The sequence below is a fragment of the Apus apus genome, chromosome 12 (assembly GCF_020740795.1).
Source record: "Apus apus isolate bApuApu2 chromosome 12, bApuApu2.pri.cur, whole genome shotgun sequence".
NCBI classification, from domain to species: domain Eukaryota; kingdom Metazoa; phylum Chordata; class Aves; order Apodiformes; family Apodidae; genus Apus; species Apus apus.
Window position 1 is genome coordinate 7154457 of NC_067293.1, and position 19540 is coordinate 7173996.

The 19540-nt window shown below is 39.2% G+C and overlaps 1 protein-coding gene across 4 annotated transcripts in view; it reads left to right on the top strand.

Annotated features, from left to right (window-relative positions):
- AFF2 (ALF transcription elongation factor 2) overlaps positions 1–19540 on the top strand; it is a 334526-nt gene that overhangs the window by 237381 nt on the left and 77605 nt on the right. For all 4 annotated transcript variants that reach the window (XM_051630068.1, XM_051630071.1, XM_051630069.1 and 1 more), the window contains exons 8-9: positions 2872–2923; positions 18451–18488. In XM_051630068.1, coding sequence (XP_051486028.1) covers positions 2872–2923; positions 18451–18488 — 90 coding nt within the window. The remainder of the gene's footprint in view (positions 1–2871; positions 2924–18450; positions 18489–19540) is intronic.

The following is a 19540-nucleotide window of genomic DNA, read 5'->3' on the forward strand; positions in this document are numbered from 1 at the left end:
TAAAGTGGGTAATTTACACATTAAAGTGAGATGTAGGTTTAAAAGTAAGAGTGTAGAATTGGAGTGAAGTGTCAGAAGGATATAGTCCTTAATGAATATGGTCTCTGTTTCTTGGGGTTATTGTCCTTCTGGAGTGTAATGAGACTTGCAGATAACAATCTGGGGCCATGGATAGATAGATGGAGGTGCATTGAGAAAGGCACAGCAATAATGACACTGCAGAAACAAATGGATGGGTCTGCTAGATAACATTAAAAGTTCCTGTTCATCACCAAAGTCCAGGCCTCAAAAGATTAATATTTTCTGAGAAATTCTGCACTGGGTTTGCATGGCAAGGTTTGGCGGGGGGGTGACATGGACTGACATGACAACACTGCAGTGGTGGCTTTTGTGAGAAGATGCCAGAAATTTCCCCCATGCCCAACAGAGCCCATGCCAGTCAGCTCCAAGATGGACTCGCTGCTGGCCAAGAGTGAGCCCATTAGTGACGGTGGTAGCACCTCTGGGATAACACACTGGACAAGGGGAAAAAACTACTGCACAACAGAGCCAGAAGAGAGGAGTGACAGAAACAGTGAAGAAGGAGGAGGAGATGATCTGGGCACCAGAGCAGAGATGCCCCTGCAGCCCTTGCTGAAGACCATGGTTAGCCCTTGGAAGACCACACAGCAGAGCAGGTGCATATACCTGAAGGAGACTGTGACCCTGTGGACATTCCACACGAGCAGGTCTTCCAGCAGGACATGTGACCCCTTGGAAAGAGGAGTCCACACTGGATCAGATTTGCTAGCTGGACTTTGTGACCCTGCAGGCGGACCTGTGCTGGAGTCTGTTCCTGAAGAACTGCAAGCCATGGGAAGAACCTATGTTGGAGAAGTTTGTAAAGGACTGTCTCCCATGGGAGGGACCCAGCATTGGAACAGCAGAAGAGTGTGAGGAGGAAGGAACAGCAGAGACACTGTGTGATAAACTGACCACAACCCCCATTCCCCATCCCCCTGTGCCACTCAGAGGGAGGAGGTAGAGATAATCATGAGCCTGGAAAGAAGGGAGGGGTAGAGGCATGGTGTTTTAAATTTTGGTTTTATTTCTCATTTCCCTACTCTGATTTGATTGGTAAAGAATTTAAAATTAATTTCCCCAAGTCTGTTTTACTTGTGACAGTAACTGCCAAGTGATTTCCCTGTCCTTATCTTGACCATGAGCCTTTGTTATATTTTCTCTCCCCTGTCCTTCTGAGGAGGGGAGTGACAAGAGCTGTATGGTGGGCACCTGGCATCCAGCCAAGGTTAACCCACCACATATTCTTATTTTTAGAAGATTCTCTGTCCGTGCTACAGTCTTACTTTTATGGGTTCACATATTACAGGGAGGCATCTGCCATTTATCAAGACATTAATCACTAGTAGTTATGTGTCCAGATACTTTGTAACCACTGAGCTGCCCGACAACTGAGGTCACCAAAAGACAGATGACTTACAAACCAGTTTAAAGATCTCTTTGCACTTTCTCTTTTTAAGAGCACCAGCAGGACTTTGAACCTTTTGATATTTCCACATTGGGATTACTGTCCCCTCTTTAAAATTCCTTATACCAGGAGGCTTCCATGATTTACTTGTAGTCTTCAAACAAAAAAAACAACAACACCTACCTAACAGAACATCCATTGATTGCTACAGTTATTTAAAGGCTAACAATAAAAAATCATAGACCTCAGTCTCCATCAAGGCAGAAAGGAAACAGTAATTGCAATTTGCGAGCCTCCTGCCGTGGGTAAAGGAGCTCAGGCAGGGAGAAAGGAAGCTTGGCAATTTTAGTGGCTGTCATATTGGATCTGGGTGAGATGTGGTGATTCATTCATATGTCATCCCATGATAAGAGAATTTGTCAAGGTGAAAAGATGGGTGTGAGGTAGAACTGTGCCCAGAAGAATTGAAGCTCTGAGGGGGACCACCAGATAAAAGCGTGAACATATAGGAAGCTGTATGGGAGTGTATTTGGTGACTGCTAGTCACGTCTCTTTAGGTAGACCTTGAAAGAAGAGGCCTTTTCTGCAAAGATGTAACAGCAAATATTGTGGTTCTTACTCTGTGTGTTTTGTCATACCCAAGTCTTGGATTGAAAGAAAGAAAAAAAAAAGAATATGAATGTTAATATAGTAATGTGCATTATTCAGCTCCTTCTGCCAAAGGAAAGGCAGGAGGCATTGGGACAGTCACATCTTTTAGGAGTTTCCTTCCACTTTAACCAAGAGCAGGGAACAGTGATGTGAGATTTCCCTGTATTAAATATATATATATAATATTTTAAAATGGGGATATGATTTAGTGGATTGCTGTCTTGGAAAATGTTTGCTCTGCATTCAGATATTAGCAACTGTGACATCCCATCAAAGCTCAACCAATCTCCTCCTCTTCTTGCTATTCTCAGTTTGATAAGGTGGGAATTGGCACCAACCTCAAAGAAGATGAGTGATGCCCTAGATCAGGAATGAAACATGGAGAAACTTTCCTCAGTTTTTAACAATCTCAGAGTTTACTCTCCCTTCCACCTTCTGATGTAGAAGACAATACACAAAGACATATATGGACTAATCACTGTCAGACAGTGTGCAAATAAAAGAGAACATGAAAGAGGAGTTAACTTTATGATGGATGAGTCCAGAAGTAATTTGTTCTTACCCAGCATCACAAAGAAGGACTAATTCATACCTACATGGACTATTAATCAGTTTACTTATCACCGATCAGATTTTGTTGTTGTTGAATTGAAAGAGAGTTGTTCCTCTGACTTTGCTGAAGGTTAGATTCAGCCCATTGTATATCAATTTAATTCATTAAAAGTAATTCCGTATTGTCTCTTTTTTTTCAGAATGCTTGAGGATGATCTGAAACTCAGCAGTGATGAAGATGACAATGAACAGGTAACTACATCTGATACAAGTGCATAGACTATATAATCTGACAAAGTTGTTTCATCAGTTGTGGGTGATTGCAAGTTGGTTTGCTGTGTTTGCACCAAGAGCACTTTGAGGTGCAGCAGAATCCCATAGCTTAAATGTTGCTTGCATGTAGAACCTCTGTGGGAGGAAACTTATTTTTAAATAGGAATGCATTTTGTCAGATTTGCTGAATTAACCTTGTGAAGTAGATTAAACTAAACCAAAACATGACTTACTAGCCTTGGAATAGGGGACCACACATGGGAGCACCCAGGAATAGCTAACATGCTCTGAGTTCCTATCCTCCATTGTACCAAACTAACTGTGGAATTTCCTCCACTTGTTTTGCACTCAGTTTCTTAAATAGATGACCATTTTGGAAGTGTATGTAAAATGACCACATCAGACCACCAACACAACTGCAGAGTCACTTTGCACTTTGCAGTTTGTTTGTACATTTGCACCTGAGAAGACTGGGTCTGTAAAGTTTGTTCCAGTGAGAGACTAAAAGGTTGGGAGTCCATAGTCAGTAATTCAGTGATTCTCATTTGTGAGAGGGAAAATCTTCAGTGTGTAGCTGTAAATCAATACTCAAATTCTCTCAACCACCTGCTTGGGACCTTAATGAAGAATCACTTTCAGAAAACTGTCTCATGTCATTCTCTATCCTTCCCACTTCATAAATATTTATGGATTATGCTGGGAAATAAAGCTGATGAAATTCACGTTCTCAAAATTCTTATCAGAAGAAAACCCAACAAAACACAGTAGACTTTGGGTTAAATTCATCCTTCATGTTACTTTATGTATGCAATAGGCTCAAATGTTTAAATCCCTGCATTAAAGATGAAGATAACGCTATAATTCAACATAAGATCATCTCTTCAGCCTGGGAATTGTAATTATAAATTGATCTTTCTTATTTATTTTTAAACCACCTAACTGCTCTCCTTCAACCTACCTAATGCATCCTTTAGGGTCATGCCAGGAAAGATCTACCTTCTGATGTCAGTTGACCTCTTAGTCATACAAGTCAGTATTTTTTAGCTGAGATGCCCAAAATATAGAAATGGAAACGTATCATGAGGTAGGAGTTACTTTAGTTTTTCTACAGTAGTAGTTTTCTAGTGACAAGTAGAATTATTCCAAATTTACACAACTGACACTGCCAAGATGAAGTTATGTATCATTGCTGAATGGAACAGCAAATGCCTGGACCAGTGTTTGCTGACATCAGTCAAAAAGCCTTCACTGACTTGAATAGGTGTCGTCTCTGATGTTAATCCCAAGCAGGAGAGACATGGCTATGTCTGCATTGCCCAATGGAGTATTGGCAGCTCCCAGAACATCACTGCTGTGGTGTTGTACACATGTACCTCTTACCCAAAGGCAGCGTCAGGCATGTGAACAGTGGTATGTTGCTCCCAGTGTGCTTGTGTGGTGGTGATGTGCCTGAGCTGTAGGAGGCCTCAGACTGTGCCAAAACTCCATGTGGTTTCCCCAGGAATACCATTCACAGCGTAAGCTGCAGACAAACAAGAAAGCACAATAAAGACCGTTCATGTAGTTTCTCAAAATTTTACAGTACGTAAAAAATGTTTTGCCTTTTGGCAGTGTGAGTTTCATCTCACTCTGAGTAATTAAAATTGATTCAAATCTCCTAAGCTTTCCTAAATATCTTCTTTAAAAGCAGATTATGTTCTGTATATTTAGGGATGCCAAACGTGAATGCTTCCCGTCATGTACAAAAAAAATTAGCTGTCTGGACAAGAAGAGTGCTGAGCATATTTCTTAAATGCCCTGCACTTCACCTTTCCTATGTTCCCCACATGTGTATGGTTGCATCTCTTCATTAGTGTTGCAAATAGAGGGTATAGACAAAGTTACCCACATTATAGGAAAGAATCTCATAGCCTTTTAGGTTTCCAGAATGAATTACTGTATGTGTCTGTCCTTTAGATTTTTGTCACACACTGCATCCCAGAGTAAGGCCTTGCACAGCTGAGCAACATGGCTCTGCTGCATCACTCAGGCATTACACTGGCAGTGCCTTCACACTTTAGCAGCTTCTGCCACATCTTTTTAAAGAGAGGGGGTTGGAAACAGAAATAAATTTTGGTCTGGGCCAGTGGTTAGACACGTAAACATCAACAGAGTAACTGCAATGTTTTTTGACTGCAAAATATTTTTTTCCAAAAGATATATAAAATATTCATTCATGAGGGACAGACCAAGGCAATTACAAAGGGTGAATTTTAAAATTATGAATATTCAGATGTGGAGCCCAAGGTTAGACAAAAACTTTTGTATTTTTAACACAGAGATTTTGCAGTCAAATGACCATTGTAATTCAGCTGTACAGATGTGCATTCTGACAGGGAGAGAAAAGATTAAAACTCTTAGGTCAAAACTACTGTTTATGCAACTTTTCTATAAAGAAATTGAATTGTCTTTACAATCTTTCTAAGTTGTTTGTTTTGGTTTGTTTGGTGTTTTTATTGCTATAGGCTTGCAGCCAATGTGAAGCATGAGCTGGCATTTACTCATCTTTATTAGTAAAAACACAGTATGTAAAAATCAAGTTTGATATTTTAATCTCATATTTCAAGGGAATTGAAATCCTTTGAGAGCAGTGGTCAGTAGGGAGCCTTAGGATCTGTCCTTTGTGAATTGCTAGGGACCCTTCAACCTTTACATGGCAAAGGCAGTAGTGACACATCCATAAGTGAACCTTGATTTCAACTTTTAGTGAATGTCTGTAGTATGTGGAGAGAGTCTGATCAATCAGGCTGTCTTCTGAGACTACCAGTAGTCCATTTGTCATGGTGGAAGACTGTTAGAAGCTTGTCTGCAATAAACAAAGCTCTTCTGTCTTACTCTCTCACTCCTATGAATGAGCACACTTACTTCTAATCTGTATTGCATTTATTTAGGGGTCCAAGGACCTTGTGCTCTTTCAGGTGTTAAACATCTTCCTTTTCTCTGCACTGCTGAGGAGAATCCTGACACACATGATAGCTCCAGTCAGTCATATAATTTAAGAAGTTGAGCCTGATTTTTTAATAAGATGAGAACAACCAGGTTGAAGTCAGTGGAAGGTTTTTATTCTATAGATATAGGGCTGTTACTGCACGTGCTGACCACTTTCCAAACAGGATTTTAAAAAACTGGAATTTGTTCCTATGAGTTATGCACATGATCTGGAGACCCCTCCCTACTATACGTGCTAGATCATTTTTGGTTCAGCCAAAAACAGCTAGAGCATGTATGATGGTGGCCTAGTAACATATCACCAAGAAACAGATTTGTGAAATGAGGCTATACACTTCAGTTTCATTCCAGAGGGCTTTAGAGGCTTCAGCAAATCCAAACTACTTGTGCCAGAATGCTGAAAATTACATGGAAACCTTGTGGTCTCCTTCTGCTTTTAGACTTCTGGCAGTTGTGTGCTTCATGTACAAGTTGTCAAGTGAATTTCCTTGGGCTGTGACATCAAGGAGGTCCAATGAGGTGTTCTTTGCAGGTCCCTTCAAACTTCAGATCTGTAAAGCTTTGGACAATATTGATCTTTGCAATAGAGTGTGAGGCAAGTTACAAGTCATTCCACTTCAGCTGCAAATTCCTGTCATCACTTCTTGGGCCTTGCATGGAGATTCTGTAGTTATCACCTACATCTAACACATGTAAACACACTCCACTGTATCTTCAGTGTAGGCACTTTGGAGCTGGCCATATGACACATGCTTTGTCCCATAGACAAAATGCTGATTCTTACATCTCATTGCTGGTGACTTGGGATTAAAGACACACATAAAAGACGGGTTAGATCTGGAATCAATTTTCATTTACAGCTGAGAAGCAGTTATTGATGCTGTGCTCACAGTTCAATAAAAGATCTAAAGATATAGACCTTGTGTTTCTCTTTCCATATAAGCAGCATAATCAGTCTCAAATGTTTTTACAAAGAAAATTGTATTGACAGTTTTATTAAAATTGCTGTCTTTAAAGTTTTAAGTTATCCACAGTTTCACCTACTTGAATGATTTTTAATATGCACACTGACCAACCCAATAGATTTTTATGTCACATATTTATAATACCAGGTACACATCTGTTTAATGTATTATTTGAGAGATATTGTTACATTTAAGTGTTGCCTGAATTCTAAATTCTTGTAGTATTGTCACCGAGAGGAACGCTGGCACAGGCATCAGTATTGCATTCAGAAATGCTACTGTACAATATTTTTAGATCAGCTACAAGAGATTAAGTCAAGGCAGATGACAGATGTGTTATTAGCAAAGCCATTAGATGACAAGGCATTTCAGAGATGCTAATGTTAACACTCTTCTGTGAGGAAGGACAGAGCTTTTAGATGGCTTTATTACTCTGTTAAAAAATACAGGAGAAACTAGGAAAAGTAGTGAAGATTTTTAATTACTAGCTTGGTTCAGCTAAAAGAGCTTAGATAAAACAAAGGTTAGTATTTCTTTGCTTTAAAACACCTCAGTATAATTCAAATTAGCTTTGAGCTCAAAGCCATCCAAATGAGTTGTGCCTGGATACAGTATTTTAAGTAGCTGTAGTGTACCCAATTTGCTTTAACCAGCTCCTCTTTGTTCTTCTGCCTAAGGAATAGTCCTGTTAACCTTTGAAACGTGTAGTTAATTTAAAGCACATTGCTAGAGTTCTGTGTGTTTTTGATCCAAAGAAACTTTGATACTAGTTACAGACCCACTCATTTTCAGTATTTTATGTATATAGTGTTTGGGGCAGAACAAATCAATAAGATGTTATTCTTTTCTATTTGATTTTTTTTCTTCCTTCCCTTAATGATTGCCACTTTATTGCCACTTCTCTGATAACCATACAAACGCATGACACCCTTATAATCCTTGGCCCTGCTCTGTCGTCCATATTTGACACAAACAGCATTCTTTTTCACTAGGTTAGTATTAGGTAATTGCATACAAAATATTTGACTTTGTAGCTGAGTCTAAAAAGGTGAGAAGGTAAGCTTTGAATTCATACAATGCATAATGAGCTTTCCAAGCCTTTATTCAAGATACACTTTTTAAAAGTTTATGAAATTCTAAGAGGCAATATGCCTTCATCATATCATGTAAACACCTTTTAAAGTGGAACAGTGACCACTTTCCTTGTAACAACAGATAGCCTTTCCTTTTGTAATTTTCCCTGGTTTTTAGCTGGATCTGTTTACCTCCCCAAGGTTTCTCTACATTTCCATTTACTTTGTTATCAGCAGAAAGGCTGAAGAACAGCTCTTCAGTAATGACATCAATACTGCACACACAGTGAGAGAGGTCATCTTATCAAAGCTATAGAAAAAATCAGATGGATTAGGATGAAACTAGGTGCAAAATAACTTTGATAGAGTCTTTTAATGTAAACGGTTTATCTGTCATTGCGTTCCATTGAAATTGCAGAGCGATGCAGCATCAGTTGTAGCCACAGCAGCATGTGTTTTGATAAAGAAGCCACGTTCCAGTGTTGAAGATCTATAATCATGTTTTATAATTGTAGGGAAATGTTTTCATTAAGCCATTAATGAATACAGGAGCTATTAGGATAACACAGTCATTCACCAACCTTGTCAGTCTATAGCCATGAAAAAACCTTTTGTGAAATTAAGTTTCTTCGTGAAACCTCAGTCCATTTTAATTGATATTTAAATTATTTTATTCTGCACAACCCTAGTTGAAACAGCCATATATCATCAACCGTGTAAAATTAATACTCCAGCTTACATTAGACAAATCTTTGGCATGAAGAGATTTGATAGCAGACATGTCTAAGGTCATAATTCACATGGCAGTGGCATAGACTCATATCATACATTTGTTTATTATCAGCAGAAGCTTTCAGTAACCACTCTGAGATCAGGGCTGAGCTTGCTGCAGCTATGAGTGAAAAACATGACACACCACTAAAATACACAGTGTTATCAAAGGCTTTTAACTTGTTCAAATTCACAGAATCTCGTGGAATTGTTTACACACGTGTTGTTATTGTGGAGGTCATCCATCAGTAAGGAAGGGGATTAATACAACCCTCAGGACAAATGCTCATGATAGAGTGCACAGTGCTACAGATCAACAGCAACAAGTTGGGCCCTGTAGGATGCAGCCATGCTCTTACCTGGGCTCTGGACCAGCAGCTGCCTGGACCAACACAGGAGCTGGAGGAGTCCAAACCCTCCACCTCAGTAGAGAAAATAATAAAGGAAAAGACAATGCTGGCAGGCAGGCAGGCGTAACAGTGGGGGAATGAAATGCCTTAGTTGAAAAGGTGGGTTAATAAAGCAGTCACATCATAGCCTCTCAGTGCTCTCTTAAAGAGATGCTTCTCCTGGATTTAGTTTTTCATGACACCAGTCTGAAGCAGCCAGGCTCTGTCAGCTGTCCCATAAGGCATCATTCATCTGAAGGAGAAGCTTTAAAAAGACCTCTTGCCTCCATCACTAATTACATAGAGGTGGAAAGGCCAGTTGTTCCTCAGTACAGCTGTAATGACCAGATGCCGGAGATCTGCCAGCCCTTTTGGGGTGGGAGGGAGGAGGGAGATGAAGCTTTCAGTCCACAGGATGGGTCAGGTACTCTTTGTGTGTACATGCTTGTGCACACTTTTTTTTTTGTAAAGGAGTATTTATTATAAGCATGGAGGAAAAATATATTTGCCCCGAGCCTCTTGAGATGTATGCTACTTATGCAAAAGCCAGGTACTGTTTTGGCAGCAAGCAGAGGCAGCAGCAGGTGAGATAACTGATTGACAGCAGCATTGCTGTTGTTAAGAGAAAAGCCAGGCTTGAACATACTGTTCTATAAAAATAAATCTGACGTCTGTGATATCTGTGGGCCATCTCAGTGCTCAACACTCACTAATCTGACCACATAGGAAACATTTCTCTTTTTTTTTCTCCTCAAAAGGAGAGTGTGATTTTTGTCATGCATGCCTTGTGAAGCATTTTGGTAAAGAAAGTGTCTGACTTTCTTACGCTGGCCATCTGCAGCGTCGCTCTTTTGCAAAAGCCCAAGCAAACGTCTGTGAACTTCAAAATCTAAATTCTTGGGAGTTTTTCACACCAGAGGATAGTGCTAGTGCTGGGTTTGAGACTGGAGGGGTTTGCAAAAGTCTGAATGGAGGGACTTGTAGGTGTCCAGAACAAGTGTGAAGTAGGTGATGAAAAGGGCATGATAAATCCAGTAATTAGCTTCTGTCAGCCAGAATAAGGGGAGCAGAAGTGAAAGTTGATCTTCCCTGGAGGTATTCCAGAAGGAGAACAGCAATGAGAACTAAACACCTTAATTTTTCTTACAATTAATGCATCTGCCACTGCAAGGTTTGCTGGGGTTGGAGGTGCTCCATTCTGTGCCAGCAGGATGAATCTTCCCAGAGCAACCCTTCTGCCCTCTTGGAGGGACAGGTCAGGACCACGGAATGACAGTGCAATTGATTTGGGCAAGGTGTGTTCACAGAGAGTGTGCCTGCTTTGCAGAATTACTGATTCCATGGCAATGCTATTAGGTATTATTTTTGGACATGTGGAATTTAGTAATTGGCTAAGTCATCTGAGCAATGTACTAAACCAGACCAAGGTCAGCAAAGAGTTATTTCGTGTGTGTTTACCTCTGTTACCTCTGCTGCCTGTTTGTAGTGGACTTAACATTCAATACAGATATAAAGTTCAGTATAAATTAAAATCCTGAAAGTCTTAAGTCCTGCACAGGAAATAAATGGGCAGTGTGAACAACAGCAATATCAATTCACATCTTCCCAGCACTGCCACTGCTGGTACTCTTTGCCCTTTTGCTTCCGAAGTCTGGAGACTTTTCATTGATTTGGAGTAGGGAAGAGACTAAAGATAGCTTGGACTCCCAAAGAATGAGAAAAAGGCCTTTGCCGCGAAAGAAAATCTAAGGGCATAAACTGCAAATGAGCAGGGGTGCAAGGGGCTGTGTCTGAGATGTCTGCCTGTGCTCCTGGCCATTTTGACATAGCAAGTTATAACTGGTGTGGTTGCTGCAAAAGTAACAATCACACATTGCACACTAAAAGTACAACTTACTGTTCGACCTCAAAATACCAGCACTGTTCAGGTAAGTTTCAGGGATGAAGATAGAAAGAATAACTCTCCTTCTGCTAGAACTGGGGAATACACAGGTTATGGAGACTGCAGCTGTACAGTGAGGTCACAGGAAGTTCTTTGAGTCCAGCCTTTTGCTGCTTATTTCTTGAGGGAATTTTAGAGAAGAGTTTTTGCTTCTCTTACAAATGTTTCTGGACCTTTTCTGTTTCTTTTGCCTCAAGATTTTTAATCATGTGATTAACATGTTGAAATGCACCTATCAAGTAAACCAAACAAATAATGGAATTTTTTTATTTATAAGCCATTTGGAAGGGTTGAACCAAGCACACATTTTAGAAAAATCATCAGGAATTGCGATGATGACAAATACAGAGTTTTGTTCCTAGCTTGATGTTTTATATTTTCACAATAGGATTGTCATCTGCTAAGCCTAGGTCATTTGTAATGAATCTATAACAGATTATTTGCTAGGAAGCAATGAATCAAATGAGAATTTTTTGTTTAAACATGGAACATTCAATAAAATTTTCCCAGCTGTTTCTGTCACTAGGCCTTTATATTCATTTTTCAAATAAAGCAGTTCTTAGGAATAATCAGGCCTAGCTCTAGCCAGGAGTGCTGTTCTCTGCCACAGAACTCTGCAATGACCAAGTCAGTTGGTATTGTAAAATTCAGCAAAGACACAGAAAACTGAAGCCTGTGCCCCAAACCCACATTGTCCATAGTACCCACACTAGCTAATTTAAAACCACCTCAGGTATGTCTACACAAATAACAAGCACTCCTCAGAGTAGTATGCACTCTGTTAGCTCTCTTCTCTGTTTCTTAAAATACATGGGAAGTGTCCTTCAGGAATGGGAAATGGCCATGTTTTACATTGCATACTTCCTTAGTTTGGTTTCCACAGCTGGCCTGATGGAAACATTGGGATTTGGGAAAAAATGCCTATATAAGACCAAATATATTTGTTGTTATGTTCCATTAAAAGCTGTTTGCTTGTATTAGGGATAAAGGTGACTTTTAGCCCACAGACAGGCTGTTTTAGCTGTTGGTCACTTGAACTCTGTTTTTCATTTTATCCACCCTGCACTGCACCAACTGAAATTAAATCTCCAGTATTTCAAGTATACTTGAGCATCTCTCTGTGAAGCCATGCAGGTTACTGCATTGCTCAGAGCAATGATGAGAAGCTCTCTGTGGTTCATACAAAGCAAGAGTTCAGTGAACTGTTCTGATTTGTAGATTACACATGCTTGGCGACTTGGTATTTCAGAAAATGGATCTTAGCTGATCCATCCCACATGTTTGGCTTCTGAAGAAAAATACTTTTTTAAAATTAAGGCGAGTATCTTCTCCATTGGTTTTGGTCCTAGATACAGCAACACTGGGCTTTTTGTCCTCGAGGTGGGACTGACCCAGAACGTCACACACAGAATCTCAAAGAGAAGGTTGCCAGCTTCATGTCAAAGGCAATTAGCAAGAAAGAAATACAGTATTCTCTGTTGAGATTCAGGGACAGGTAGAGGAGAGTGCAACCAATGAAGTAAAGAGAAAAAAAAAAATGACATATTTTTGCTCGTATTGTCACATACTGATCCTTCAACCCTTGGGCCTGGGCTTTCTGATTCGCAGCACAAGTCTGGATGGTTTGTTTGCAACATTCTTCTCTTCCACAGGAAGTTGTATTTAGCACCAAATGTATCATTACAGAGTCAGAGCACAATGCAGTGCAGTTGATAAGTAGTGGTTTTTCTTTGGTTATTTAGGATCACAGGCATTCTGTATAAATGGTGTAACTTCCAAGGCAAATTATAATGAACAAATATATAAAACTACATATGTAACTCAACTAATATGGAAAGTTTCTCTATTTTTATTGGACTGTTGAACTGGGTCTCCAAGGAGTCCCTTCTGTACCTACAGGACAGGAAAACAGCATGGTGGGTTGTAAACTTACTTGTGTGTTGTCACTTAGATATTCAACCAAGCATACAGAACTGGTTAGAAACTAGGAGATTAATTAAAGTTAGATTTGGAGCAGCTCATGGAAAAAAGTTAAAGCATGGAGGCCTTCCTGCTTCTGCCAACATGTTTGATGCCATGAAGTGCCATCTGTCTCACCCTGGGAGACTATTTGAGGGTCAGCAATTACTGCTTTAGATGGCTGATCAGTGCTTCTGAGTCAAGAGGGTGAGGAAGTGTTCTTGAATAATACTTTTTCTTGAATCTCGTTTCTCAAAATCAAATACAGTTCCTTGATAATCCTGGGTTTTCAGTTATGCAATGGAAAATATATTTTTTCTTTGGATAGCATACACTTTCCCTGTAACATTGACCAAAAATGCAATTTGCCTTCTGCAGATGCCAGTTGTTTTGTTGATACTTTTGAGCCAACCTCTTGTCAGTTCTCCTCAGGTCTTTCTAATGTAGGAAGCTTTTACAGACTGAAGCAGTTTTCTGGTTCTTTCTATCAAAAAGCCCAACCAGTGGTTGATATTGATGAAGAAAACCAACATTTTTTATATTTTGAGATCCTTGTGCACAATCTAGAAGCAGTTTGTGTTTATTCTCATGTGTAACGTCTTGTGTAATAGTTAAATACCTGCTAACAAAATAAGTTTAAGGATCTGTCTGCTCTGCAGATGAAATAAAGCACAGTGCAGGTGGTTCTTGAATGAATGCTAAAAAAGCTATCACCAAAATCAGGTGTAATGCAACATAAAAGGTGGGAGTCATTCACAGTTAGAAAAGTCATGGGAAAACATCCCTAGGCAAATACTCTCTGATGGTCTCTGTCTTACTGCTTTTCATGTATTCTTCATCTTCGTTTTTATTCAACACTGGAGTCAGCTGTTGAAATAAGGTCTTAGGGATCAGAGGCACAATTATGAAAAGGCCATAATTGTAAAGAAAAAAAAAAAAAAGAAATCAGAAGGAAATTACAAATTAAAGTGGAATGATTGTCTAGTTCACTCTGACTTCCACCTTCTAATCATCCTAAATTATTTTAATGCATGTTTTCACTCATGAATTCTATAAAGATGAAGTGAACCTATGCAGGGTGAAAATTAGGACAGCCAAAGCACAGCTAGAGCTCACACTAGCTACAGCTGTTAGGGATAATAAAAAATGCTTCTATAAGTTCATTAACAGCAAAAGGAGGATTAGGGAAAATCTCCATTCTTTATTGGATGCAAAGGGAGTCTTAGTAACAAAGGATGAGGAAAAGGCTGAGGTGCTCAACACCTACTTTGCCTTAGTCTTTTGCAGTGGAACTAGCTGTTCCATGGATATACAGCTACATGAGCTAGGAGACAGGGAGGGGTGCAGAATGAGGTCATCACAGTTAAAGAGGAAGTGGTCAGAGACCTACTACACCACTTAGATGCACACAAGTCTATGGGACCAGGTGGGCTACATCCAAGGGTGCTGAAAGAGTTGGGAGATGTGATCACCAGGCCACTTTCCATTCTTTACCTGAAGTCCTGGCTAACTGGGGAGGTCCCAGTGGACTGGAGGGTAAGAGCAATGGTTTAGGGGAGAACTTTGTAGAGTAGGGATGATGGCTGGACTCGGTGATCCCAAGGGTTTTTTCCAACCTGAATAGTTCTATGATTCTATAATTCTATGATTTTCAAGCTCAAAATTAACAAAGGTCCCATGATGTAATTCTCCTAACACCCATTGAATATTATATTGTACCAGTGCGATTTCATTCCAATATTTTGCAGCTTCATCTCCCACTCAGGGCACGTGTATCATGGTTTAGGGGTGTCCTACCTGCTCTGTTTATCTACAGTACTTCTAGTATAGTACTTTTTAATAACATGAAATTTAGGAATCATGGAGTTAAAACCATTTTCTTATTTGTAAAGGCCTAGGAATATAAGATTAAAAAATAACTCTTAAAACATATTTGTCTTTGAAATACCTTAAATTAATAATCAAAAGCTCACATCAAGTCTAAAACAAATCAAACCCAGTCATGAAGATGAGAAACAGGAATTATTAACTGAGTAGCAAGGCTGATGGAGGCTCAATGAGATCATTTTGTTCAAAGATTAAAGGCGATGAAAACTGAAATAGTCGAGGAGGTTGGCTACGAACACATCTGACTAGAGCTGCTAAATTCAGTAATGATCAAAAGTTAATTATCAAAGCAGAGAGAACTACTCAACGCAGACAATTTGAGTCAATAGCTAAGCAGCCTAGGAAAAAAAAAGGTAATTTGGAAGTATTTTCCTATAATGAAGTTATATAAAAGACGCACATTTCAAAGAAACCTGCCTAAAACAAGATTGCATTCTTCCTGATCAGAGGAAAATAATTAGCTCTAATTGACAGACCTGCTGCACACCAAATATTTTCAAATAATATGTTTCTGCATCAAAGCTTAACGTATAGAGTTGCTCAGTGTCACTTTGATTTTGCCTTTCTTTATCTTCTGCCACTGGGCATGCTCATGATATTGAAACAAATACACTTTGAAAAATGAATGAGCAACACCTACAAGATGAATAAAAGCAGAAGGCCAGATCCTGCATTTCTTTCTCAGATGGGATCCCTGACATGTAGTCTGTGACCATCTGTGACCATCGTGGTCCTACTCAGAGGCAAACTGAATCATTTGTAATAGGAACTGACTGGTTGCTTGTTCATCCAACATTAAACTAGGCTGGCATGTAGATTAACCTGAGAGTTTCTGGTATTTGTTTAAAATTCTCTATGAGTGAGCACATGTGTGAAGGACGTTGTCTCTCCAGCCTGTGCCTCTTCTTAGGAGTTAGTAAACTACTTCTCCCGGTAACAAAAGGAAAAAAGAATGTGGAAATTCTCCATGTAAAAATCTAAGGAAAGTGATGTGCTGGAATGTTCATGGTGCAAGAAAATAAAATATGTCTATAATTCTTTGACCCTAAAGTTACAACATTTCTTTAAGGGTGAACAGTTGCAATCTGTAGCTATAGCTAAGTAGTCAAAAATCAAACATCTAGTTTTTATTCAATGACTTTGACATTGCCAGTTCTTTCTCCCTGCAATATCTTAATCTTCTTTAATTTTTCATGTAAACAGTTTGGCTCACACCATCCCACACATGGTCTCCAGAATATCTTCTGCTTTACTTTGTATTCAAATTGACTGAATTATTATATACTTGTGATCCTAGACACTCTCTATGCTTCTGTTTGCTTTCTCTGTATTTTGATGTCAGGTTTTGTGTAGTGACTTGAATAATTCGGGGGGGGGAAAACTGATTTAGATGCAAGTTTCACATGCTTGAACTCAGAATTGTTGTGGTCCAGCTACTTGATATACAGAAGGGTCAAGCAAAACTGTACAGTCAAAAAAACTACTGCCATAGTGGAAGACTGTTCATGAACTTTAAAAATAATTCTAGTTCTCTGCAAGATGGGGCTGAAACTTGGCATTTGGTGGGAGGCTTGGAAAACAGAAATGCCATTTTTTATGATGTTTTACTCCATTTTAAGTGAAGCATTTGTTTGTTGTTACATGTATTTTAAAACTCAGAAAGATTTCTTAATAACATGCTTTTGACTCTGCATTTACATGAGTCAGCTGAAAAAGGGAAATTTGGAAGAGTATCATTGGAAAGAGGCACAACTCACATTATTTCACTAATGAGCAGAGACCCCATTTCATCACAGCCTTGTTTGAGAGGACATAATTGGGTTTGGGTCTGTTACATGTACTTGTGCAATCATAAGTTTAGCATTTCCTGAGGTTTAAGTGTTTTATTTAGCAACCCTACTGTACAATTAATATAATTGTTTCCTATCATGTATTCATTGATTTATTCTTTAGATGGAAATAAAATCCAAATGAAATAAACACATTTTTCTTTTCACACTGGGAGCCAGCCCAGAGAATTGCAGTCACCCATCTCAGCTCTCAAGCTCTAATTCTTCCTCCCAAATTTTAAACTCACTGTTAGGGATTTCCATGGATTTAAACACAGATTTTATCTTTGTTATGATTGGAGGCAAAAGTGCCAAAAGAGCAGGTATTTTGAAAAACTAGCACCATTGACATCTGGCAAAATTTGGAGCTCAGGTGTGTAGGTCCCAGAGGTTTCAAAAGGTAGTCACTTTTCATGAAGAATTTAATTCCTCAAGGGCTTTTGTGAACATTTTTCAGGACTAACATTAGCAGTTCCTGTGTGGGAACCATTTTATTCCAGTCCCTAAACATAGGAGGTTCCTCTCCAAAACCCTTCCCTTCAATTTTGGTAGGCTTTATGAAAATATCTCTGAAGGTGATTAGGCACTAAAATTTCCCTTACTATAATTAGTTTATGGATCAGTTATCTTCATTCTGCCTTTCACCACTGTCTGTGCTTGTAATCTTACTAACCATCTGACCACTTCCCACATTCAGATCTATTACAGTCTGGTTCTGCAAACACTAGGAGGAATTCTCTGAAATGATATGACAACATTAGTTTATCTGAAGGTGATTTTTCAAGCTGTCTTGCATTAAACCATTATTTACCTACTCTGGAAAAAAAAATAAAAATCAGAGGGGGTATGCAAGGTTGGTTCAGATGACATAATTATGCCACAGAAGCATTAAAAAGAAATAAAAAATCTCCACTAAAATCTCAAGCAGCTTAACCAGTATGACAGACTGGAGCAGCTCTGCCATCAGTGCCCCCAGCTGTGTTGCTTAGCAACATTTTAATTCAAGAAGAATCGAAGGAGATGAAATCCCTGTGGAGAGGGAAACAGAAATAAGAGGGCCGTTGACAGATGATCTGAGTTGTTTCTTCTAATATACTGTGAAGATCACTGGCTCTTTTCATGAATGATAAATGGACTGTACACAGATCAATGGGTTCAGCAATAAACTGGAACCAGGCTCCATGTCTGAGGTGGTGCAGGCCGAGAGGCCCAAAGATTTACTCATTTAGATGATTTGGAATGTGTTTTCTCAAAGGTTTCACAAGAAGAAATTGATCTGAACATTTGGTCATCCCTTGCCCTTTTCTGTTGTTGGTGAATAAAAACTGTTCTGGAGATGGAGTCCATTCTTCCCTTTATTTTTTCCTGTTGTTGTTCTTGTTCCAGATATGGACAGATAGCTTGTGACAAAGGGGCCAGACCTCAGAGTGGGAAGTGGTCACCCTGAATGAGCAGTTCCTAAACATTTGTGGCCATTAAAGATAAACAAACCACACTGATAGCACAAACTGGGGCAGAAGTATTTAAAACCTGTAATGCTGTGTCTCTGAAAGGGTCCAGCTCCTGAAACCCTCTGCCCTGGCTGGAGCAGGCTGGGTGTGCATTTCTGAAGAGCATCTGCAGGTTGATGTTTGCTTGTGGCCTCATTGTGCTTTGGTGTGTTACTTAATTGTTTGTTCCCCCCACCCCTCTTCTCTTTACAGGCTGCTGAAAAGACAAAATTGAGAAACATTCCTGTAAAGTAAGTTATTTTTATATCTGTTTGAAAGTGCAACTTTAACAAAGTTGTTGTATGCAATCACTAAAAGGAGCAGGACAGTAAGAAGGGTGATGAAAGAAATAACAGAGTTCAATTTGCCCCTAATCATAGCTATAAAAAGGTCAGTATCATTGAGGAAAGCTTTTGATTTTTCATGTGTCCCTAATGATTGCACTCCCTAATTTTTATCCAGTTTCCATAAATGAATGTGTTGTCTATGAATAGCTGCCAAATAATATCACAATCATACTCAATACATAGTGCTCCTAGCCTTGGGGAGGTTTGCACATGCTAAAAAGATTATGATTTTTAATTGCAATCCTTGAGAAGGTCTGACAGGGGGGAAATAACTAGGAATGTGCCAAATGATTTCTAAACACATGGGAATATTTTGCACCATGTTTCAAGGCTTTGCCATCCTGTTGATTAAGAGCTCTTTCTCACTCCATGTGTGTGTCTCTCTCACACTACAGACACACTTATGTTTCTGCTCTTTACAGTAGGGCTCTGTGAAGGATGAGCAAGCTACCAGGGAGCAATTTCCAGGGCATTTTATGAGAAGTTCTTAAATCTTAGGGCACTAGCAGCAACACTCAACCATATATCATTAAATTAAGAAAGTTGCTTTATAGATGTCCTGGCTCTTTGAGAAAAGGCATTTTCAGTTCAAACTACCAGCAATCAGTGATTCTGTTTGAATAATGAATACTCCAGGCCTAATGGGCACTTATGTACCAGTAAAATACATATTTTTAGCTTCAGTAGGTGATCATTGCAGTTTAACTAAGTCCCAGTAACTGCATATTCCTGTTACAGACCCAGAAAATGTTACTTTTATAGTAGTTTGCTGATCATCTTGAATTTTGGACTGGTGTGGGTTTGTATTTTTAAGAGTGTGCACTGACAGGACTCACAAATCATTGTGGTTTAGCACACGAAAGAACACAGTTCTACTTCTCACTTGGCTTCCATCATGTATAGTCATTTACACCTTATAAAGTGAATGCAAAATGTATATGAACACTCCTTAGAGT